This window comes from Telopea speciosissima, chromosome 9 (genome assembly GCF_018873765.1).
Source record: "Telopea speciosissima isolate NSW1024214 ecotype Mountain lineage chromosome 9, Tspe_v1, whole genome shotgun sequence".
In the NCBI taxonomy this organism is placed as follows: domain Eukaryota; kingdom Viridiplantae; phylum Streptophyta; class Magnoliopsida; order Proteales; family Proteaceae; genus Telopea; species Telopea speciosissima.
In genome coordinates this window covers 19202527-19227724 of record NC_057924.1, presented here as the reverse complement: position 1 = coordinate 19227724, position 25198 = coordinate 19202527, and the positions used below count along the sequence as shown (strand labels likewise).

Here is a 25198-nt window from a genome sequence, read left to right as displayed (position 1 = left end):
ATGGACCTCTGCAATTTGCACATCTTTCTTTCTTCTTCCAAGGAAGAGAACCCCTCTGGCTGTTCCATGTAGATTTCCTCTTGAAGGAACCCATTTAGAAATGCAGTCTGCACATCCATCTGCCAGATCTCATAATCAAAGTGTGCGGCGATAGCCAATAAAATCCTGATGGATTTCATCATCGCTACTGGTGAAAAGGTTTCCTCATAATCTATACCCTCTTTCTGGGTATAAACCTTTGCTACCAGTCTCGCTTTGAATCTCTCGACCTTTCCATCTGCGCCCTTCTTCCTCTTGAAGATTCATTTACATCTAATCGGCTTGACGTCAAGTGGTGGATCGACTAGAGTTCAGACCTTGTTGGAATGCATCAAATCGATTTCAAAGCGCATTGCTTCCAGCCACCTAGTGGCATCAACATCCTTTAGAGCCTCAGAGTATGTCATCGGATCATCATCTGATTCAACCGATACCATGTGGAACTCTTCCACTGTTTCCTCTTCGGTTAGAAGAGTAAGCCTGGTGGGTGGTCTGATAGTCCTCCCACTGTGTCGAGGTTCTTCAGGTGTTGGTATTTCAGTGGGTATGTTAATTGGTCTCACTTCAGGAAGTGACGTTTCTGAGCCATCTGATGGCTCCTTAATGACTACTGGTTCGGACCTCTGGGTCATCATTTTTTCCTCCAAAAATGTGACGTGTTTGCTTACAATGACCTTTTGGCCAACCGGGTCATAGAAATAATAGCCTATTGTGCCTTTGGGGTAGCCTAAGAAATAGCATCTCGAAGTCCTGGATTCCAACTTGTTTATCTGTGCTATGCAACCCCATACCCTAAGGTGTTGAATACTGGGCTTTCGCCCTTTCCACAATTCAAAGGGTGTCTTGGCTACAGACTTAGATGGAATCCTATTCAAGATATATATCGCCGTCTCTAAAGCGTACCCCCAGAAAGAAAGAGGCAGCTCACTATAAGTGAGCATTGTCCGGACCATATCCAATAGGGTCCGATTGCGTCGTTCGGATACACCATTTTGTTGTGGTGTACTTGGATTAGTTAGTTGACTAACTATCCCTTGTGATATGAGATGATCTTTAAATTCATCTGATAGATACTCCCCTGCACGATCTGATCGTAAGGACTTGACGCGTTTGTCGAGCTATCTTTCGACCTCGGCTTGGAATTCTTTGAATTTATCAAAGGCTTTCGATTTCCTACGCATCAAGTATATGTAACCATATCTAGAGTAATCATCGGTGAATGTGATAAAGTACTCATACCCATATCTTGCTTGTATGGTCATGGATCCACACACGTCAGTATGTATCAACGCCAACAGATCTGTGGCTCTAGCACCTTTATTGCTAAAGGGTTTCTTGGTCATTTTGCCCTGAAGGCATGACTCACAGGTGGGGAATGGTTCCACCCTCAGATTCTCTGAGGGCCCATCCCTCACCAATCTACTGATTCGGTCCAAATTAATGTGACCTAATCTTAGATGCCACAGGTATGTTGAGTTCACTGGAGCTGCTTTCCGTTTCAATCAACATTTGAAACTACATTCGTTCTAATAGGGAAATCTAGGAAATACAAACCACTTTGCATATATCCGGATGCCACAAAGGAATTATTAAAATGAATAATTAACTTAGAATTAAAGGAAAAACTATATCTGTCCAAAACAAGTTTTGAAACTGAAATTATCTTCCTCTTGAAAGAGGGTACATAATAGCAATCCTTTAAAACTAAACTAGCAGAACTAAATTTCAAAATAAAAGTTCCCACAGCCATCGCCATGGTCTCAGCTCCAGTGCCCATCCGAAGACGCACCTCATTTCTTTCCAGGTTCTTTGTCTCCTTGAACCCCTGCAAATCATTGCAAATGTGAACAGTGGATCCACTATCCACTAACCAAGAATTGGTCGGTTCAAAAGACAAATTAGACTCATAAAAAACGTGAACATCACATGTACCTTCTTTAGCAGCCTCTGTTTCATCCGGCTTCTTGTCTTTCAAAGTTGACAGGTAAGCACGACAGTTTCTTTTCCAGTGACCCTCCTTCTTGCAATAGAAGCACTTGCCTTTGCCTTTATTGCCAGACTTTCCACCCTTGGCTTTCAGGGTCTTACCCTTACTTCCCTTTTTCTTCTTCTTTTCGTTTGAAGAAGGCTTTGCCTTAGTTGCATTAATCTTAGCCTTGTCCTTTTTCAAGGACGCTTCAGCCTCTACCAGTGCATTAGCAAGCTCGGTGAGCTCCATCTCCTTCTCGGACATCTTGTAGGACATCCTAAAAGGTGCGTAGGCAGAAGTGAGTGACGCTAAGATCACATCAGTCTTGTATCGCAGGCTGAAATTAGTCCCCATAGATTCTAATTTTTCAAACAGATTGATCATTTTCATTACATGATCCATCACTGGAGTCCCCTGGGACATCTTGGAGTTATGGATTTGACTCACCGTATCAGAATGTGCGTGTGTGAACTGCCTGTTGAACAATTCAACAAGCTTATCCATTTTACCCCCAGCAGTGCGTATATCCTTGACTGAGTCTACAACTGACTTTTCCAATGATCCTAGGATAGAGCGATGCCTTGAAATCCCTCATGAGGAACTCCTGCATCTCTTCATTTGCCTCAAAATCGTTCGAGTCGGGTTGAGGAGGAACTTGTTCATCTAGAACTATGTACAATCCTTCAGCAGTCAGGAGCAACTTAATGCTCTGGTACCAATCGACATAGTTTGTACCATTAAGTTTGTATTCGCTAATGAGTGTTAACTGGTTGGAATTAACGGCAATCATCGTATATTAATCTACACATGCACAAGTAAATAACCATATGCCAATTAATGATCATTAAAATAATAAATTGAGCACACACATCAATGGTCTTTCATGATTTGGGTTTCCCTCATAACCCAAAAGATGAATTGGATACCTACAACCCTTGCATGCATAACTTTCCCTGTCGGGAGTCATTATACACACCGTGGTAGTGTGGACTAAGCTGTCCACCTCATGGGCTTTCAATATTTTCGGCCATTTGGGTGCCATGTCCAAATCCTGTCGGCTGACATACACCCAAGTCATGTACTTGCCTATTGCATTAGTTAGAATCATGGAATCATGAAAGATGGCCTACTGTCATAGTGCCCTTTCACTATCCATACCCTAACGTATCTAGACAGAGGTAAATATAGATAACCATGTGACAGTGGTCCTGACGGCGTATGCGGGGCATATCACACAATCTCTACATTTATCTTCAATAGGTGGCCATGGACATGTCTACCAATTAAGACTAGTCCATATCATACATGTATTATGATTAAAGAGGGATTAAACAACTCTCACATACATATCATGGATGGAATAAAATAACATAATTAATCAACATTAATTAAAAGTGATTATGGGATGGTGGTATTTTTATCAGAAGCAATTAAAGAACCCTTCCAATAAAAATAAAACTAATAACTTTGGGTGCATTTATCATGCCATGGATGCCACGTCTTGATCATCTCCTCCGCCCGATCACGTCTTCAAAGTAGGTGACTTGCATCTCCATAAGCTTTGAGCGCCACATGTGGATCACCATCTACATGCCTTGGGAGTCCTAACTCCTCTAAAATTACAATGAAAACGTAGGAAAAATTTTATACACTTTCCTTTCCATAATAATAAAGAAACCCCGCATGGAGAAACGAACCCACCATTTGGGCTTCCCATGGGGTGGAGTACATTTGTTTATAAAAAAGATAAGGGGAGAGAGAGAAAGAGAGAGAAGCATCACATCCACCCATAACTCCATGTATCACATACATAAACAATCCATCCATTTATTAGAATGTCATTCCCATAATCACATTATAATATAATTTCATGCATGGGCATTAAAGCAAATAAACAAAAATTATAACATGGATTCCTTCAATTATTGAACCACCACGTCACATGTAATAACATGTATCCAAGCCCCATGAATTAAAATCACAATTTTAATTACAAGTGGGTGGAGGGAAGAATCTCTTCACCCATCTTCCTCCTCAAAAAACAAAACATATTAAAAAATTCTGTTTTGAAAAAATCTATTTTTTTGTTTTTTAATGTTAAACTGGAGGGAAAACAAGGGGGGTGCATGCAGCCCACATGCGCAGCCTTTAGGCCCAAGGCCCACGGGCAGCAGTCCATGGCTGCTGGCCGTAGGCTTGCTGGCCGTAGGCTAAAGCCCACGGACAGCAGCCCGCAAGCTTGCTGCCCACGGACAGCAGCCCGCAAGCTTGCTGCCCACAGGCAGCAGCCCATTAAGGCATGCGCACAAGGGCAAGGTACAAGGGGAGGACGTGCACAGTAGCTTGGCAGCGTGCGCTCCCCCCCACATATACAACATGATTAAAAAATTTAAATTAATAATCACTCCTTAATTGGATACATGCTTCAATAATTGGAATAAATAAAACAAACCAAATCCATCATCACATTGGTAGGTTGTTACACTAACAACCTTGTAACTACCCATGTGCACATGGGAAGGTTGTTACAACAGCCATATTCTAACCACCCATGTGCCAACTTGCATCCCACTCATGATAATCATATTAACCATTAATAAATATTCATGGGTGGGAAAGGTGGCTCTGATACCACATTGTTGGTCAAACAACGGTCCAGGGATCAAGCCATGGTTCCCTAGGGAAACCAATATACTACAAAATTAGGGTTTTGCACACCCTGGGTTATCCCATAGTGTCCCATGGGTGCCCCATTAAAATTTAGGGTTTCCCATGGTTGCCCATGGGAACCCTGGTGCATCCCTATTAGGGTTTCTCCTTCCCTATTGCGTCCCATAAAATTAATTATCACAATAGGGACGGAGAAATTCATCTCTAGTCCATCACATGGCAAGAGGGATCCATCCCATACTCGAATGCGCAGCGGAACTAAATCGATTCGAGTTTCTTTTGCATCCCATAAATATTAACAATCAATAAACTGATGGAATTAATAAAGAACTGCTAACCTGGTGAGCCTCAAGTGTTGCTCCTCCAATAGACAGTGGTTCTTCCTCCAGTGAGCGCTCCAAGTAAACAGATCTGATCCTCCAATGGTGCTACCAAGGTTCTACACGCCAATCCCAGATGCCCTCAAACTCCTCAGCACAGATCTAGGGTTTCACAAACCCTAACTCTCAAACACAGGTGAGAGAAGCAAGAAGAAGAAGAGAGATCACAAGAGGGAGAGAGAGAAACCAAAAACGTAGGAGAGAGAGTGTTTGCTCAAAAACGTGGAGAGCTTCTTCTCTCTCCTGCGTGTTGGTCCCCTATTTATAATAATAGGGTTTAATTTAATTAAATCCTAATAGGATTTAATAGAACCCCTGTGAGAGTCTGACTCTCTCTCTCTTTGTTTGGCAGTTCTGTTTAAACTCAAAGTGCTACACAGGTGAAGAAGTAGAATCTAATAGGGAAAGTATTAATTAGATTTTTTATTTAATTATTAATGGATAATTACAATTAGCACCAAATCCATTAATTAAATAAAGAGCCAATTAAATTAGCAAATTCCAAATAACTCCCTATATGATAACAATTTATCATATACAACCCCCCCACTAATCAACACCATCATTATGGAATCTAGGGCATGTACACGTGTACTGTCAAACCCCAATCCATAGTACATGTCCATATACGAGCGTCTGTGCATCTGATTGGGTCGCGCAAAACTCGATAAAACACTTTGTTCAAATAATTATAAATAATGTATCATTTTATGTAAAATAGATTTTTGCAAAACCATTTCCAAAACGGCACTGGATCCAGATTCTGATCTGACCATGCACTGATAGTCTCTATCTTGGTGTTCCCCAATCGGGCAGTGGTGATCGTGTTGGATAACTCCTTCACTCACAAAGTGTTCACGCATTCCCATCAATACGGCTTTGACTCGCTTGAGTCTCGTCATTGATGAACCAAAGAATGCGATCACACTTTGCAAGGATGGGTTCCCTCAGTATGTGGTGTCGGTGACACATGTCTATCCCTTCCTACATCCGACAATAATACATGAGGAATCGACAAAGTAGATTCTTCGCCAATGCACACATCAAACATGTGAGCACTTGCATTCGTACCCTGACATCACATGTCTAGGCATACCCAATGCGACGACCATATGATAAGGGTGCCCAGCCCAAACCCTAGGCGTGACTACCATTTTAAGTATAACTTACGGGCACATAATGCTCAAAAAGTTTATATCGCATGTGACAATATTAAACTAAAATGTATAAATGTTCAATACAAAGGTGAACCGGGTTGAACCAGACCGAACCGGATTTGATGGACACACACTTGTCCAACAGGAAGAGGGGGAAAATGGGTATCAGGAGGGTATTTTGGAACATACTAAAACCTTAGGATGGTGGGTGAACCGTCCTCTATGGGTGGAGGATAACTTTGTCCATAAAAAAGTATATGTTGGGGAACTTCATCTTGAATGTGTTTTGTTGATTCATCCATTATTAATGCAAAAGGGAAATGAATTTAAAGTTAATTTTGGATGTAACCAAATATAATTGGATATTCACTACTTAACCAAATATAATTGGATATTCACTACTTTGTCCTCTCACACTTCTAAAACTAGTCACAATACAATCATACATCAATATTTACTTCAAGATACTTCACATTTATTTTCTCGAATCCACCAAATGATCTCTCTAGGTACTTTGTCATATGCTCTTTCTAAGTCAGTGAAGACCGTGTGAAGATCTTTCTTGTTTTCTCTAGGTACTTTGTTATATGTTTGTTTGTTGGGTGCTTCCCTTTGGAAAGGTTTTCTTATTGATGGCAATGCTGAAGGTGAGAATCTTCCAAAGCGGTATCTTTCTTGTATTTATATCTTGTCTAGGTATGCTTAGACATTAATCTATGTATTATTATTCTCTCTTTCTTTCTTTTTTTTTTTTAATATATTTTTTAATCTGATTGACCTTTTAGCCTTAACAAAAAAAAAGATCTCGGTATAAATTGAAATTTTTTTTCAGAAATAATGTCATGTGGGGGACTATGTTAATTAATTCTTCAGTTAGATATGTAAAATACCTTTTGTATTACCCATATGTTAAATTTGGGGGCGATAAAAAAGGGTCATTTATTTACTTCAAAGCTTAAATAAAAAAAATAAAAGGAGTCATTTTTTTAGTGGTAGAAGTCGGGTTTAATCAGGTAGCACGAGATGCTTAACACCTTCCTCGGACCGTAACCTGACATGAATTCAACCCTTGGTTGGTCCAGGTTGGAGTGGAGTCAATAGTTTGTTTTATGTGTGGGTTCTAGACCCTAATCAATGTGGTAATTCCTTGCCATTGAGACATCCCTTAAAATTCTGTTCGATTTGAACTGTCGTTTGTCCTCATAGAAAACTTGTCGTAGTTGATCATCTGTGAAGTCTGTAACTTTCGATTGTTCTATATAGGCTCTCAGATGACCTCTTGGGTCCTCAATTCTATCAAATTTCTCAGATTTCCACTTAAGTCTCTTAGGTAGTGTAGCCTTTGGGAAGGCGAATAATCCTTTTGAGTCAATCATCAATTCCCACTACACCCTTGACATTTCTAAGGGCATGCTCAAGATTCTCTATCTTCTCTCTAAGTAGTCTAGTATTGTTTGACTCTGTGTTTGGTTGAGATGTAGGGTTGGAGTTGGTTACTATGCCGTCATCAGCTATGAGTCTATGACCTTATTCGGCTCTATTCCTCGAGAGTTACAACTCCACTCTATTCTGAAATTGTTTGTAGGTGGAAGTTCAAAACCATATTGTTCAATCCAACCATTATCTTCTTCAGATAAGAAATTTTAGAATAGACTTGGAGCAAATTTGGTGACGGGTTATCACTGGTACTCATAGTTGGTTTCAAGGAAGGAAATGGGATTGGTTTAGGGGTGATGAAGTTGTGGTTTGATTAAGCCTTGAATCAGACTTGGCCCACACAAGGGGTAGGTGAGTCTTTTTACGTCGCGAAATGATGCCTATATCAATGAACCCTAGTTAGGCAAGTTTTAAACCTTGTCATAGACTCAACCAAATTCTTAGCCCTTAATGTCATGCTCAGACAATGAACACATAGAATGATGTACACACAAATCATAAGTTAGCCCATTTTGGGGGTTTTAGGTCAATTCCATCATGATAGTGTAGACACTGAATTTTGTCACCCCCCGACAATGATGACAAACCAGACATGGATAGATGATGTCTTTCTTAAGTCAGCTGAAAACTCGTAAAAACACCCTAAAAATGATCAACTATCACGGAAGACCAAACAAAGCTAAATGGAGCCAACCCAGGGCCAGTGGTGCCTCCCAGGGGTTGGGAGGCGCTGCCAAATTACTGGCGACACTGCCCAAGCTCCGGTGGCACCACCCAAGCTCCGACAGCACCATCGGGAACCCTCTATAAATAGAGGGGCTCTCTTTATTTGAAAATAGTGAGAAAAAAAAGAAAGGTTTTGGTCCCTAGAGAAGTTCTGTCCATTTTTTCTAGTTTTTCTTCTTTATTTTGGCCCTTAGGGGCCCTGTTGGTTACTAAGGTGCGGAAGCCCTGTTGGTGTCTAGTAGGCCCTATTGGTGAAGGCGTGGAAGCCCTACCGGTGTTTAGTCCATATGGTGCGATAGTGCTGCTCGAAGTGCGAGCAATAAGCTCTTTCATCCCTGGTGATGTTGTTACTCTACCCGAAGTCCGAGTAGCAGGAGTCCCACTTATAGTCGTTACTTTGCCTGAAGTTTGAGTGATGCTCGCTCCCTTTTTTTTCAATGGTATAGCCACTGTTTTGCCTGAAGTCTGAGTAGTGAAATACCTCATTTATAGTGGTTATTTCGTCCGCCAAGAGAGAGGTAGGTAATTTGTTCATCTCCGCTTGAGCCAGGTGGTCCTCCATTTCGCATTTTTCGTCTTTTTGGAAAATTTCACCGTTATGTACATATTTTCATTCTATCCATTTATTTTGGCATAACGTAGATCATTTAAGCATATTTTTGCTCTTTTTCGCTCTATTTCATTATTTTAAGTAGGGATGCAACAAGGTCGGGTTGGGCTGGACTTTATCAAACCTAGCCCAACCCTGAGTTTCCTTAGTTGGGCCCAGGCCCGACCCGACCCTGACTCAGGGCCTGAAAAATCCAACCTTGACCCGCCCTCAGGGTTAGGCCGGACTAACCCTGATTGGCCTTGATCATGGGGAGGGGGAAGGGAGATGCATGGCTGGACTACGCGCGGGGAGAAAATTATCAATTTTACTTAAAATAACACTATAATAAAATGTTTATATCACTTATTATCTTCATATATAATATATTATATAACAAAATGTGGGTGACATTTAAAGTTTATAATATATGTACTATATCAATATATATTTTATAGTATAACTTAAAACAGGGTCGGGCCAAGCCGGGCCAGACTAGGATCAGCCTGAGGCCTCAACCCTGACCCGACCTTACCCTAACTCAGGGTTAGAAATTTCCAGCCCTGACCCGCCCTCAGGGCCAAGATATCTTAGCCTATGTCCTGTTCGGGCTCAGGGTGGGCTAGGGTTTATTTATCATCTTACATGTTAGTATAAATTACATCACCATGGGAGAACATTCGAAATCAAACATCTAGTAGAAAGACTGGTTCAGCCGGGCGAGATGAGTGTCTAACACCTTCCCACTCTCGTAACCTGACAACTATTAATAAAAAACATTTGGATAAACTATTAATCTACAAAAGTCATGCCTGACTTTTTCACCCAATACACATACTAAATGGAAGAGGTGGGTTTCTAAGATTTTACAAATTCCATATGGATCAGGGTCTAAAAAGTATCTTGGATTGCCATTAGACTTTGATGTCTCCAAGTCCTTACTCTTTCAAGATATTGTATCAAGGATGGATAATAAACTTCAAGGTTGGAAGTCCAAGCTTCTTCCCCATGCAGATAAAGAAGTTTTATTGAAGTCGGTTATTTTTTCTACACCAATTATGCTTGTTTTCATTTTAAACTTTCAGCTTCATATCATAAGCATTTGGGACAAGTGACATCAAATTTCTTTAGGGGAGAAAAGAATGGTAAGCCAAAGATGCATTGGATATCTTGGGATCGTTGGTGTTAATCCAAAGAGGAAGGTGGGCTGGGTTTTCATGATTCTTCTTTCCAGTGCAGTGATTTATTATCCAAAATTGTCTAGCGTCTTTGGTCTGATGGAGATTGATTGCTGGCTTGTTTTTTGAAGTCCATCTATTATCCAAATTCTTCTCTACGTCATGCTAAAGTAAGTAACCAAGTTGTGGTTGGAGAAGTATTTTGGAAGGAACTAGAGTACAAGAAAAGGGGTTGTGTTGGTGTATTGGGGATGACGAACCAGTCGATATCTGGGATGATAGATGAGTTCCTACAAATAAGGATTTCATGATCACTACTCAACGCCCAGGATCTTTCAATATTCACATATTGGCTGATTAAATCGACTAAGGTAATAGATCATGGGATACTCACTTGTCACATTCCCTATTTTCATTACCTGATGTGGAAAATATATTAAAGATTCAACTTCATTTATTTCCTCTATCGGATAAGCTTGAAAGGATGTGATAAAAAAATGGACTCTTTTTTGTCAAGAGTGCATACCATCTAATTTCATCACTTTTAACGGATGAGAGAAACTTGGCAGCATCTTCATCGCGATCTCACTCTTGGTCATGCATTCTAGGTGATGTGTGAAAGAAAATTTGGTACTCCAAAACCTTACCGAAGATTCAATGCTTTTTATGGAGATCATGTGCATCGGGTGTCACTACAGGAGATGCACTTCGACAATATAACATTCAAGTGGCTCGTTGTAATCGATTTGGTTCCAATGAAACAATTTCACATATTTTGCTAGGTTGCTCCTTTGCTCGGACAGTCTGGTTTGGGAGTGCTTTGGGACTTATTATACCATTGAGAGAAGATCCTCCACTACATCAATGGATCCAATATTGGGACCAAATTGCACAAGGCAAGGTAACTAGTTGGACGGTAATTGCCCACTACACTTTCATTTGTTGGATGCGATGGAAAGCAAGGAATGATGCTATTTTTGGTCGTCATGACTGGTAACCAGAGGAGGTTATACAAGTTTCACTTTCAGCTTTCCTCGAGTTTCAGAAACACAATTTGTTTCTTGCTTGCAACATGATTCTACTCCCATATTAGACCAGTTGGACAGCCCCATCTCCAAGTATGGTGAAGATCAATTGTGATGCGAGTTTACCTTCCAATACAATCAATGATGGACTAGAAATTATTTGTCGAGATTGACATGGTCAACCACTCCATTTTGTGTCCATTCCCACGAATTTCAATGAAGCTGCAATTGGAGAAGCATTATCTATTCATTCATCTATATTGGAAGCAATCTCAGAAGGATTTGAGCGTGTGGTTATTGAATCAGAAACAAGAGTGTGATCTCCTATCTACAAAAAGGAATCAAATCTTCTCCTCTCAATTTGAGAGCCATCTTGGAATATATTGTTCACATTTCATCCTTTTTTGATACTTGTAATTTCAACTTAATTCCAAGGGGGAGTAACAATTTGGCTGACTCTCTGGCAAGGAGGGCCCTATCGCTAACGTGTACGCTAGTCTGGCCCATTTACGATCCATGGTTTCTTGACTTATGTAATCCCCAACCATGGACTTTCATGTTTTTAATAAATAAAGGGAAGTAGTATTCTGTCTGGGAGTTTGGCCTTACACCAACACTCCCATGTGTCTCTCTCTCCTCCTCAAAACAAGGAGGCATGGGTGTCTTTTCATACGGGGAGGAGAAAGATAGACTCATAGGAGTGTTGTCATAGGCCAGACTCCTGGAGAGAGTTCTTTTTCCCATAAAATGAATTACTGTTACAAAAAAAAAATGAGTTGTTTGTTAAAGGGTGTGTTTGTCTGTTTTGGTTACAAACGGAACTTGTAACCAAATTTTTTTACCCTTTATATAATGATGTGGCACTAGAATAAAATGTCTAATTTTTTGATTTCACAACATATGAGAGAGTGAGAGAGAGAGAGAGAGAGAGAGAGAGAGAGAGAGATGCAAGGGCAACGGGAGGGGTGCTAGAGCCGAAAGAGACAAGGAGTTCGAGATGGTGTAGTCCAACCGTCCAATAGAAGAGGGCATCATTGACTACCACACCAAGATCGCGAAGATCACCACTGGTGGAAGAGACGTGGGAGGGGTTGTCATCAGGGCATTAGGGAAGGTAATGTAGGCGAGAGAGCTCACCCGAAAGTGGATAGATGGAATCATATTTTCATGAAAATGAGGAAATGCAGAGAGTGTTCGATAGAAGCAACATCATATCAGGGAAGATATTGTATTCGGTCTTGGTTTTCTTCCTCTCAACTTCCTATCTTCTTCAACATAACCAAAATTTTGAAACAAAAAAATGCCAGAATCATATAGAAGATACAATTAAAAAAAGGAAGAAATACAACAGCAGTAAAAATCTGAGAGTAAACCTTTGTAGATGAATATGGTGGTATTACGAACTCGTTGGAGTCGAGACCGTAACTTTCAAATAGTTCTTTCTTATCGTTGCTCACCATTTAATTCCTCAAATCTGAAATAGAGAAATAGTTTGCAAATAGGAAATAAGAGGAGAGATTGTTGTTATAAATGAAGTTGTAATGCACTTTACAGTGCCTTACAATGCTCCTACTTTATACTAGGATTGGAGGTGGCCATGGGGTAAATATATCATTTTGAATTTTAATACGATACAATATGGATATGGTATCAGCATGGATCGGCCGTATCAAACAAATTTAAGCTTGAATGACATTTCATAGAACCTATGTTATTGAAGCTTGGTTTCAGTTTCGCATGGTGGAGTTGGTTACAGGTTTTACCAGAAAGAGATTGCCAATCACTTATCTTGGAGCGCCTCTATACATTGGGCGACTTCGCATTAATTTCTTTGACTTCTTATCTAAAATGCGATGGAAGGTTGCTGGCTGGAAAGGGAAATTACTGTCTTCAGGGGCGAGAGTGGTTTTGCTCAAACATGTGCTGGCCTCCATGCCAATTCATATTATCTCAACCCTGGATATCCCTAAAACTGTTATCAAAAGATTTAATAGTATTTGCTCTGATTTCCTGTGGGGCCAATCTGACTGCGACAAGCGACATCACTGGGTGGGTTGGAATAAGGTGTGTAAACCGCTCAAAGAAGGTGGCCTGGGCATTTGTCACTTAGAGGACATAAGCCTAGCTTTGGGCTTAAAGGGCCTATGGAGAATCTTATCTTCAAAATCACTGTGGTGTTCCTTTTTTAAAGCAAATTTTTTGAAAAATGAGCATATAATTCTGGCAGGTTTGCAGGTTGGTGGGTCGATCTCCTGGAAGAGAGCTCTTCTGCATAAAGAGTTCTTAATCTCAAAAACCCGGTGGGTCATTGGAAAAGGAGAAATCAATTTTTGGCTTGATAACTGGTCGGAATGGGGGGCTTTGGTAGATTATGTAGATGGGGCCCTTCAACTTGACCTATCCGTTCGTGTCAAAGATGTTACTAATGTGGATGGAACCTGGAATAAAGAGATTCTGACTAAAATTGATTCACTCAATGTGCGTGACAGTCTGATGAACAGTAAGTTTTTTCTATCTGACAAGGAGGATACACTTGTTTGGACTCCGACGAGGGATGGTAAATTTTCCACTAAGTCCTTGTGGAATGAAATCAGAATGGTCTCGGATGAAAAGCCATTTGCTAAATGGTTGTGGAATCGTATGATCCCCACCAAGGTTGGGTTCTTCTCTTGGCAAGTCTTGAATGGAGGAGTCCCCACGGATGACGCCATCATGAGGATGGGGATTCCTTTAGCTTCGAAATGTCTTTGTTGTGGTCAACCCAAGTGTGAATCGATGAATCACTGTCTGGTGGAAGGAGGTACGGCATCCAAGGTTTGGAGTTTCTTCTGTAAACTTTGTGAAGTGGAGATTGTTCCTTCGCAGGATGTGCGGAGCAGATTATTATTTTGGCATAGTCATGCCAAGGATGATAGCTTGTGTGGAGTGATTATTGGATTGCTTCCTTCTTTCATAATCTGGGAATTATGGAAAGAAATAAATAATCGTAGACATGGGGAAAAGACTCGTGCGGCCAGTTGCCTGGTAGAGGTAATTAGAAATTGGATTAAAGAAATTTCCCTTTATTCATCCTTTGTGAAGTTCCCTTCTTTCAGGGAAAATCTTATTTTACAATTCTTTGGTATTGCTCACCCCACTAAAGCCTATAAGGTGTCGTTTCCTGTATTCTGGTGCCCTCCTTTTTCCTCAATCAAGCTTAATGTGGATGGAGCTTGCAAAGGCAACCCTGGAGAAGGAGGGGGTGGTGGCATCATTGGGAATAATGATGGAGGTGTTATGGCTGCCTTTGCAAAATACTATGGTGAGTGTACCAATGCCATTGTTGAGCTTAGGGCATTAGGAGATGGATTGAAGCTGAGCTTAGGGCATTGGGAGATGGATTGAAGCTCTGCTCGAGTATGGGGTTTAAGGAGTTCCATGTCAGCTCGGACTCTACGGCTACTATTCGTTGCATTTCAAAAAGGAAATGTGGTTTTTGGGAGGGATGGTACTGGTTTCAGGAAGTTTTGGAGCTAATTGATGCTCTTAAGCCTATGATATCTTTTACATACCGGGAAGGCAATAGGGCAACGGATTACCTAGCAAATTTGGCTTGTGAATCGACGTCTGATTCGGTGTTTTTTGGAGAGATTAATTTACCCCTAAATCTTCAACGAATTTCTCGAGAGGATGCTAGTGGTCTTCCAGTGTTAAGATTGTAACTTTATATTTGGTTGGGTCTGGCTTGGAACTCTTTCTTTAAGTGATCGAGTGTTTTCTTGTCTGGTTATCTTTTGTTCTCGATTGGGTTTGGGGTTAGGTGGGAATGTCCCCCCCCCCCCCTTTGTATTCATCTTTATTGACATTCTATTTTAATAAAATCTTAGGGGTTGCCCCAGGTCCCATGAAATATTCGGGTTAAAAAAAAAAAAAAAGCTTGGTTTCAGTTTGCAATTGGTGAAGATGGTTATGGCATGTCTCACTACGGTATCTTTTGGTATTCTTATTAATTGTGCCTTTCGTGGAAACATAACACCAACATGTGGTGTGGGACAAGGGGCCCTTTAGCTCCAGCATTGTTTGTTCTATGTTCACATGCTCTAAGTTGCATCCTTATGTGACATGAAGTCAATGGTGATATTAAAGGTTTCAAAGTGAGAAATTGGGCATACCTATTTCACATTTATTATTTGCCGATGACAACCTTTTTTTTCCAGAAAATTGGAGAAAATTTGTACACTGAGGGATTGCTTATCTATATAGTGTAAGGCATTAGGACAAGCTATTAATCTACAAAAGTCATGCTTTATTTTTTCACCCAATACACATACTAAATGGAAGAGGTGGTTTTCCAGGATTTTGCAGATTCCATATGGTTAAGGGCCTAAAAAATATCTTGGATTGCCAGTTGACTTTGGTGTCTCCAACTCCTTACTCTTTCAAGATATTGCATCAAGGGTGGACAATAAACTTCAAGGTTTAAAGTCCAAGCTTCTCTCCCAAGCAAGTAAAGAAGTTTGTTGAAGTCGGTTGTTTTTTCTATGTCCAATTATGGTTGTTTGCGTTTTGATCTTCCAGCTTCATATTATAAGCATTTGAGACAAGTGGCAACTAATTTCTTTTAGGGAGAAAAGAATGGTAAACCGAAGATGCATTGGATATCGGGATCGTGTTTGCTAAACCAAAGAGAAAGGCGAGCTGGGTTTTCATGATTCTTCTTTCCATAATACTATTGCAAAATTACCTGGCGTCTTTGGACTGATGGAGATTGTTTGCGGGCTTGTTTTTTGAAGTCTATCTATTATCCAAATTCTTCTCTATTTCATGCTAAAGTGGGTAACCAACCAAGTAAGGATTGGAGAAGTATTTTGGAAGGAACTAGAGTATTTAAAAAGGGGTTGTGTTGGTGTATTGGGGATGACTATCAATCGAAATCTGAAATGATAGATGGGTTCCTACAAATAAGGATTTCATGATCACTACACAATGGCTAGAATATTACAATATTCATAGAGTGGCTGATTTGAGCATGTGGTTATTAAATTCAGACAACAAGAGTGTGATCTCCTATCTACAAAAAGGAATCACATCTTCTCCTCTCAATTTGGGAACCATCTTGGAAGATATTGTTCACCTTGCATCCTTTTTTGATACTTATAATTTCAACTTAATTCCATGGAAGAGTAACAATTTGGTTGACTCTCCGGCAAGGAAGCCCTATCGGTAACGTGTACGGTAGTGTGGCCCATTTCCGATCCATGGCTTCTTGATTTATGTAATCCCCAGCCATGAGCTTTCCCGTTTTCAATAAATGAATTATTGTTAGCAAAAAATAAATAAATAAATAACTGAGACGTATTGTTTAATTTAAAAATTGGAAATATGTCCATAGTCCATAGTCCATACTGCTACCACGGATTTAGATCTTCTACGACCTCAATAGTAGCGGCCATCTTCCTGCCCTGATTTTTTAGAATAACACGTGTAAAGTAGGATATCTAACGGTTATTTTAAAAAAAAAATGAAAAGTTTGAGTTAAACTATAAAGACTAACCCAAACTGATGCAAACCTAAGTCCTGCTACCCCAAAAAAGTTACAAACCTAAGTCCCCCAAATCCCCAAGTCGACTTTCTCAGTTTTCACCAAAAAAAAAAGGGAAAGGTTTTGTACACGGTCGTGTAAACCGTGTACGAAACTTTTCCCCCCTTTACTTTTTTTTATTTTATGAAAACCCCCCCCCCTCCTCTTTCTTCTCCGTATCCTTCTACCATTCTTCTCCGTCACCGGCTCTCCTTCTACCATGCTTCTCCGTCACCGGATCCCATCCCCCTCCTCCTCCGGCTCCAGCTCCCTCTTCCCTTCCCTCCCTCTCTCTCTCTCTCTCTCTTCCACATACGGCTCCTACCCTCCCGCCCCCTCATCTTCCACAACCCTCTATGCCAGGATTAGATGTACGGAGCTCTGTTAACATTGCACAGAATGTAGAGGGTTCATGTTTTGCACTCGGCAAGCTCAATTGTCAATTTGAGAATCAAACAAGTGAAGCAACTATATTTGGACACCTAGATCATGTTTCCAAAGTTAGTTTGTCAGATGATATTGGCATTCAAGCAAAGAAGGATGATGCAAATATTTCTGAAAAGAATCAAACTGAGAGATTTGAGTATGAATTTGGCAAGGTTCTTCTATCCTTGCATAAACCGCATGAAAATTCATCTGGCACTGGTGGAGGAGCTTCATCGTCCAAAAGATGAAATTAAAGGATGTTTCTGAATATATGATCAGTGCGGCACAAGACCCAGAATTTGCCCAGAAACTTCATGTTGTCTTTCTGGAGAGCGGTGCATCTCCTCCGATAGATTTATTTTTTGATCTAACTCCCCAGTTCCTGAAAGGACATACCTTGCTTGGTCAAAGCCAGTCTGTGGATTTGAACAAGATTGATAATGGGGAAGAATTTTGTCATGATAAGTTTTGCTTCAGCATGGACCCAGTAACTCAAGATAGACAACAAACTTCAACAGGGGCAATGACAGGAAAAAAGAAAGAGAACGCATCTGATTCAGCTAATTTTAAAGATGAGAAACCAATTCTGAATTCAATCACAGATAAACCAGGTTTTACTTTTGATAGCTCAGATCTTCGTAATGTTGTTGGCAAAACCGCTATCAGCCATGGTGTTTGTTCACCTCCCATGGCTTTAGGTGAGGGGTTTATGTTGGTTAATGATGAAGGTAATGACATGGCCCAGGATGATTCCACAGTTGTAGGCTTGCTTCCTGTTCTTGTTTCATCTTTGGTTAGAACTGCATGTGAAGAAAAAATTCAGAAGTTTCCAGCACCATGTGCAGTTGGCTCTTATCCAAAGCAACTTGAAAATATTTTTTCTGGGGGTGAGATGAGTAATCAAGGAAATGCAGGAGTCGAAAATAATGTGGAAACTGGACGAATCAATTCTTTGGAAGAGCGTCAATTAAGTGCCAAAGAATTAAATGAATCAACCAATGACAACCCATTTTTCATCAGTGGTTTTCAGAGAGAGAAAATTAATATAATGCTTGATGAAGTAGCAGAGATTCTATGGGAGGATCTTCAAATTGGTGAACGAATTGGTCTTGGTTAGTAAGAAGCAGTAATTTACTGGCATGGAGGGTTGTGGAAGATGAGGGGGCGGGAGGGTAGAAGCCGTATGTGGAAGAGAGAGAGGGGGGACGGTTTCATAAAAAAAAAAAAAGTAAAAGGGGGGGGGGGGGGTGGGGCGAAGTTTCGTACACGGTTTACACGACCGTGTACAAAACCTTTCCCCACCAAAAAAAAAACAAACGACTTTCTCAAAGCTCACTCTGCAAATCCCTACCGCCGAAGGGTGCTTCTTCTCCTTGCTACAAATCACTACCACTGAACCCCAAAATTACACCCTTTAACCCTATATCCCCAAATTCACATTTTTTTTTTATTTAGTTATTCCCCAAATCAGTTATTCACACCCCCTGCAACTCTTCGAGGAAGAGGTTGGATCGTCTTTTCGGTCGTGACGGAAAGCCCAAAATCGAATCTTCACCACCACTGACCACATTCTCATCTCTGGGTTCTCTTTACATTTGTTTCTGTTAATCTTTTCTCGGTGGATGGAGGGTTTAAATGTTTAATGGGGCCAGTGATGTTCTGAGTCATTTTACAGTTGTTTGTTGATACTCGATTGCTCGAGTTTTAAGCTCTATTTCTCTCCATAATTAATTAAAAACACAGCTCAGAGCTCTAGTTTACATTTAATGGGTGCCTAAGATTGGGGCATTATTCAACCTTGGTTCATCTCTGTCAAAAGAAAAAGAAAATCAAGGAATGAAGACTACATTGTTGCTCCAAATCTCTCCTAAATCGTTTCACTCGCATTATATTTTTCTTATGTAGCTTCGTCAGAAAAGTCCTAAAGCATTTTCCTTTCAAGAAAGAAAGGAATGAAAAGCCCAAAATACAATTTTATTCATTTGGGTAAATTACTGCATCTGTTTCTTAATCTATTAAAAGAAAGAGAATGGCTGTGCAGTGGCTGATATTTGCTTCTACAAGTCTGCAACACTAAAACCGTGTCTCTCTTCTCTTCTCTGCTGTGGATAATGGATAGTGCTGGTTTGTGGACTTAGTTGATTCTCACTCATTGAGTTTGGGTGGATAATGGATACACTTTCACAAAGGATTCAGAGGAGGAAGAAGAGAATGCTCGGTTTGGGTTTACGGGAAGAAGAATCGAGGGTTTCAGATTTGAAATATGGACGATGGGTTTTGTTTTGTTTAAATGATAAACCGATTTGAATCCAAGTCGGTTCAGAAACAGTAGAAAACATTTAATAACTAGGAAACATAGATATGATCAGGAAGATTGGGAACCATGCCAGAGAAAGAAGAGAGGTTCGAGGGTTTGCAAGAGGAAGAAGAGAGGTTTGAGCTTTGAGGAAGAAGAGAGGTTCGAGGTTTGCCAGAGGAAGAAGAGAGGTTTGAGCTTTGAGGAAGAAGAGAGGTTCAAGGTTCACCGGAGGAAGAAGAGAAGAGAGCACGGTTTCTCAAATCATAGGGTTTTGTTACCCAAACCGAGCTGGGCTAGGTCGGTTTTGGGTTGTCTGACCGGTCCAGCTTGGTTTGCTGGAATAAACAGTTTTTTAACAGACAAATTTTGAAGTTTAAAAAATAACCATTTGATATCTTATTTTACATGTATCAACCCACGAGAGCAGGGCAAGAAGATGGCCGCTACTATTGAGGCCGTAGAAGATCGGAATTCCTGCTACCACCTATCCGAAAAGTAAAACTAGGGTTGTCAAAAAAGCCCGGCCCGGACCCGATCCTGATTTTTCAGCCCAAAGGGCGGGTTTGGGTTTAGAAATAGTCTGGCCCTGGCAGGGTCGGGTCGGATTTGAGTTTAGTCCCTGGGTTCAGCCCGGCCCGGCCCAGCCCAACCCTGTATTATTTATAAGTATATAATAGATATATTATATATAACTTAACATATGAATATATAGATATTAATATTATTATTCTTCTTTACTCTAAACAAAAAAACAAGTTAAAAATCAAAAGACCAAAACAAACCTATCATCCATGATTCCGTTCATCCTAATCGTTAAGGTCGCCTATCATGAGCTTGACTTGTGCTCTAAGACTGTTTTGTCCGATCTGGCAAAGCTGGCTCAATGGCAATCTCGTGCTTCTTTCGAGTGGGATGCCCATCTCAGGCAACCATCTCTTCCTTGGCATTCCCGTATCCGTCCAACCTTGATCTACTACCTCTCCAGTGTCAATCTGATCTAGAAACTTTCCTTCGTTTGGTATATGTGGACTAGTAACTGACACAGGAGCATTTCCATCTCGATCAAAGTTTTATGTCTCGATAGCAACAGCTAAACCCTTCTCTTTGTCAGCTCGATCTGCTCTTGTTCTTGTAGAGGAATGTGGAAAACCCTTAAGGCCAGGGATTGAGATCCTCTCCCGTGTGGGACGATGTCCAGCACACATCGTCCGATTAGGGAGGCCTCTATCCACACGCCATTGCACCGGGATGCATGCAATGGTATGGCTCGAAGCCCCCCAGCTGCACGATGTGCGCTGGAGAGAAGCCGGATCCAAAGGCCAGCAGCTTAAGCTTTCATTTTTGAACTTTTCTTTCAATTGAGAAGGGAGTAATGAGTAAGCTGCCGCCGCTGCTCAACTGCTGGAGGGGAGGCTGAACTACTGAAGCCTGAACTCTGAAGCATCCCTCCCACCTCTTGATAGTTCTTTGCTAGAAAAGCATTTCAGTTTTTTCCCCCTTTTTTTTATGATTTTTTATTGATCTAATTTGTGAATTGGGTATCAGTGTTTGTGCGTTGGGTGTTCTTTGTTTAAATGGCTTACTTCTTTATTTTGTTGTGGGTTCATTTCTTTAAATGAAAATCCCCAACTTCACTCTTGTTTTGCCATCTCGTTCAATCCTCCACGATTGTTTTTCTGTTTCTGTAGTCTTAGTTTATTTGACGCTGTTTCTTGATTCCTCCACTAAATTTGAATGTTTCTCCCCATTTAGGTTTTTCACTCTAATTAGGTCTAATTTTTTCATCTAAACTCAAGTTTTGAACCTTTTCATTGTATAGTTTTAAACTATCTTAATTTTCATTTCAATGTGAATGATAGATTGGGTTTACTCTGTTTTTTCATTGAAACCAAATCCATCGAAAGGAGAGATCCCATCTGCTGAGTTTTTTGTGGAATTTTCTATCATTAACAATGAAACCAAGTCCATCAAAAGAAGAGACCCCGTCTGCTGAGTTCTTTGTGTTGTGTTTTTTTCAACGATTCATATAGCAATTATTTTTTAACATCAGGGCCAAGATAGGTCAGGGTCAATCAGGGCCAACCCGGTCTTGCCCGATCCAATCAGGGTCAATCAGGGCTGGATCAGGATAGGTAAAACCCTGATAGGGTCGGATAAGATTGAGGGTATCTTAGTCCCTGACAGGGTTGGGCTGGGCTTGGGTTTAAGATAACATCCCTAGGGTTGAATTAGGGTTTAGGTCAGGCTCAGTCCAACCCGATCCATTGACACCCCTATGTAAAACTAAGAAAATAAATCCTTCTAGGAACCACGTTGCATTCCTTCCACCCACACATTCCAACTGCCAAAAAAGGCTATCCTTCTAGAAAACACGTTGCATTCTAACAGCCATACATTGCAAATACCATTTCTCTCTTCGTCTCTTTTTTTTCGAGCCCTTTAATGCCTTATCCAATGTATCTTAATTTCTTTCTCTGCTAAGCATTTATTGCAGTTACTATCCAATCAATGACATAATTTTAGTGCAGGCAGATCGTCGGGATCCGGATCCTCTACCGGCGGTCATTCTCCGCTTTACTGTGTGTTGATAGTAGGATCTTGTCAGACAGCTCGGCAGTAGAAAATCAGAGTCTGGATTAGGTATGGATTGGTGGATGTTTAGATCTCTATTTAATTATTGCAATGCTATTCCATCATCGATCTGGATTCAATTGAAACCCTAGCTAGCTCTCAGTTTTCTTTATAAAATTTATAAGCCACAGTAGCAGACAGCCTAGTAGCTCATTCATTGTCTGTGCAACTTCACTTGTAATTTTGTAACAGCTAGTGAAGATGACGATGACGGCCAATGCAGCGACAGACTCCTTAAGCATAGCCATGTACCCATGGTTTGCCTTTGGCCATCTTGGCGCATTCCTTCATCTCTCAAACAAACTAGCCGAAAGAGGTCACAAAATCTCTTTCTTCTTACCCACCACTGCAATTCCCAAGCTAGAATCCTTCAATCTCCACCCTAACCTCATTCACTTCTTCCCTCTTAAAGTCCCACATGTCGAAGGCTTACCGTCTGGTGCCGAGACCACCGCCGACGTCCCCCTCGATCTACAACCACTCATCATGACTGCCATGGACCTCACTCAACCCTACCTACAAGCTTCCCTACTTGAACTCAAACCCGACATGATTTTCTTTGATTTCACTTATTGGGTCCCTTCTATGGCTTCTCAACTCGGTATCAAATCGGTCGTTTACTGTACCACAAGTGCAGCCACCGTTGCTTACCTCTTGGTTCCTTCAAGTAATAATAAACAGTTAGAAGAAGGTGATAATGAGTTAGAAGATCTCATGAATCCACCACAAGACTTCCCACCTTCTTCAACAATAAAACTTCATCTCCATGAAGCTCGTGAATTGAAATTCATCATGTACCGAGAGTACGGCTGTGGAGTTTCCTTCTCAGAACGTCTTACATTAGGGTTAAGGGGAAGTGATGCCATCAGCTTTAGAACATCTAGAGAGACAGAAGGTATCTACTGTGACTACATAGAGAAAAAGTATGGCAAACCGGTTATGTTATCCGGTCCAATTTTACCCGAACCACCTTCGATTGGGTTGGATGAGAAATGGTCCAAGTGGTTGGACCGGTTCAAGCCAAGATCTGTGATTTTCTGCTCTTTTGGGAGTGAGTGTATCATGAAGAAGGATCAGTATCAAGAGCTGTTGTTGGGTTTTGAACTCACAGGGATGCCGTTTTTGGTGGCATTGAAACCGCCGGTTGAGGCGGAGACGACGCAGGATGGGTTGCTGGAGGGGTTTGAGGAGAGGGTGATTGGGAGAGGAGTGGTAGAGGGTGGATGGGTGCAGCAACAGTTGCTATTGGGTCACCCTTCTGTTGGGTGTTTTGTGACTCATTGTGGGTTGGGTTCCATGAATGAATCGCTGGTGAATGATGTACAGTTGGTGTTGGTGCCTCACTCGGGAGATCAGTTTGTGAATGCGAGGCTTATGAGTGGGGACTTGAAGATTGGAGTGGAGGTGGTGAGGAGAGAGGAGGGTGGGTGGTACACTAAGGAGAATGTGTGTGAGGTTGTGAAGTTAGTGATGGATGAAAATAGCAAAGTTGCGAAGGAGGTTCGAGAGAATAAGTTGAAGATAAAGGAGGTGTTTAAGGGGGAACGGTTTGAATCGGATTACATAGACAGGTTTGTGGAGAAGTTGCAGGATTTGATCCAGTCGTGAAATTATTAATGTTACGTATTTCATGTTTATTTTATTAATTTAGTAGTTAATTAGTAGTAGAAAATGTGTAATTAGTTATTAATAACCAGATGAATTGAAGAGAAATTGTAGGAGTGGGAAATTATGATAACAACTTGTTGTACGTATGTGATAATATCTTTTGTAATACTGAATGTCCTATTGTGTATTATTCTTTAGGATCTCATAAGATCACAATGTAATCTCCTGTATATATACTCTACCACTATTGTAAAGATAATCAAGATTAATAAATATACTATGGATTTCTAACATACGTGTATTTATTCAGGAAAGGTGACATAATGAAATAAAGTAATCTTGAATTTATCATGAGAGAGGTGGGCTATCTCCCAACAAGCCAGATGCCCAGCCCCTCTGCTCAGTTCACAGGGAGTGAACTCAGAGCCAATCATGACAAGTGGAAAGAGGGATTGTTAAGCAGAGATCGCCGGAGCAATCATCGACGACGGCGAAGAGGATCATTGCAAATGGATGCTTGAAGGAAAAACTTAGACGAAATAAATCGAAGGAGATCCTTAAGATTGGGAGTGGGATCATCAAACAGGTTTTCAGAGGCAAGGTAAGGCGAAGCAGCAGATGCAAAAGCAGAACTTAATACTTGATGGAACATAAGAACTAAAATCAGAACCATACATCCATTCTGTACTTTTATCACCTGAAACAACATGAATTAGAGCAGGAAACCATCGCTGACATCTCTCTTTCTTGGTTATAACTCAAAAACATCGATGCCGCAGATACTGTTACAATCCCCTGTTGTAGCAACGATGATGATGATGGTGGTGGCGATGGTAACTGAGAGAAACCTTCATCTTTATCTCTCTCGTCGATCATCGTCGAATACCTTCCAGACTCTCCTAGGTTCGCCACCTTCAATAAGCACATCAAACCTAAATTAAAACGCTTTACTCTTGGTGAAATTCTACGAACTAACCCAGAAAAATTAAATTTGTTTTTTGAGGAGAGCTCAGCAACCCATCACAGAAAAATCAACTGGCCAACCAACTACTATATAAATGGATCCAAAATTCAAACCGCCGCCATGAATACAGTACTTTTAGAATTTTTGGGTTTTTCATCTCCTTCTAAGTTTTTTTTTTAATAAATTTGAGAAATTGGACAAGAAAAATGCCATCTCTGGTTTATAGGATCACCCTGTGCATTTGACTGGCTTATGAAGATGATAAAAAATTAATGAGAAGCTTAAGCTCTCTAGATCCGGTGGAGAAGCCTTGTAGCAGAACAGAAGACGATGACCCCAAATTGATTTGAAACCCTAGCAGGGTGTGCGTTTGAGAGAGTGAAATAGGTTCGGTTTTTCTTACGTTCCTGCGCAATAGATTTTGGGGGTCTACCACGTTTCTTGGCAGAAGCCGAAGGAGCGCTGCTCAGGATTAGGGGAAAGTCCTCGTGGTGGTTGCTTTGAGTTTTTTCTTGGTGAACCGAGGGGTCTGCCCCTCCC

At 40.8% G+C, this 25198-nt stretch overlaps 1 protein-coding gene across 1 annotated transcript; it reads left to right on the top strand.

The window, feature by feature from the left end:
* The first annotated feature begins 1248 nt into the window (after window positions 1-1248).
* On the top strand, window positions 1249-23694 carry LOC122638718 (cyanidin 3-O-galactoside 2''-O-xylosyltransferase FGGT1-like). Its single transcript, XM_043831572.1, has 3 exons — window positions 1249-1254; window positions 6385-6388; window positions 22796-23694. The coding sequence occupies exon 3, from the start codon at window positions 22801-22803 to the stop codon at window positions 23692-23694; it is 894 nt and encodes a 297-aa protein (XP_043687507.1). The 5' UTR covers window positions 1249-1254; window positions 6385-6388; window positions 22796-22800.
* Window positions 23695-25198: the final 1504 nt, after the last annotated feature.

Bases quoted from the DNA above. Each gene is read 5' to 3' on its own strand.
- LOC122638718 (XM_043831572.1), top strand. From the start codon at position 22,801: ATGAATCCACCACAAGACTTCCCACCTTCTTCAACAATAAAACTTCAT.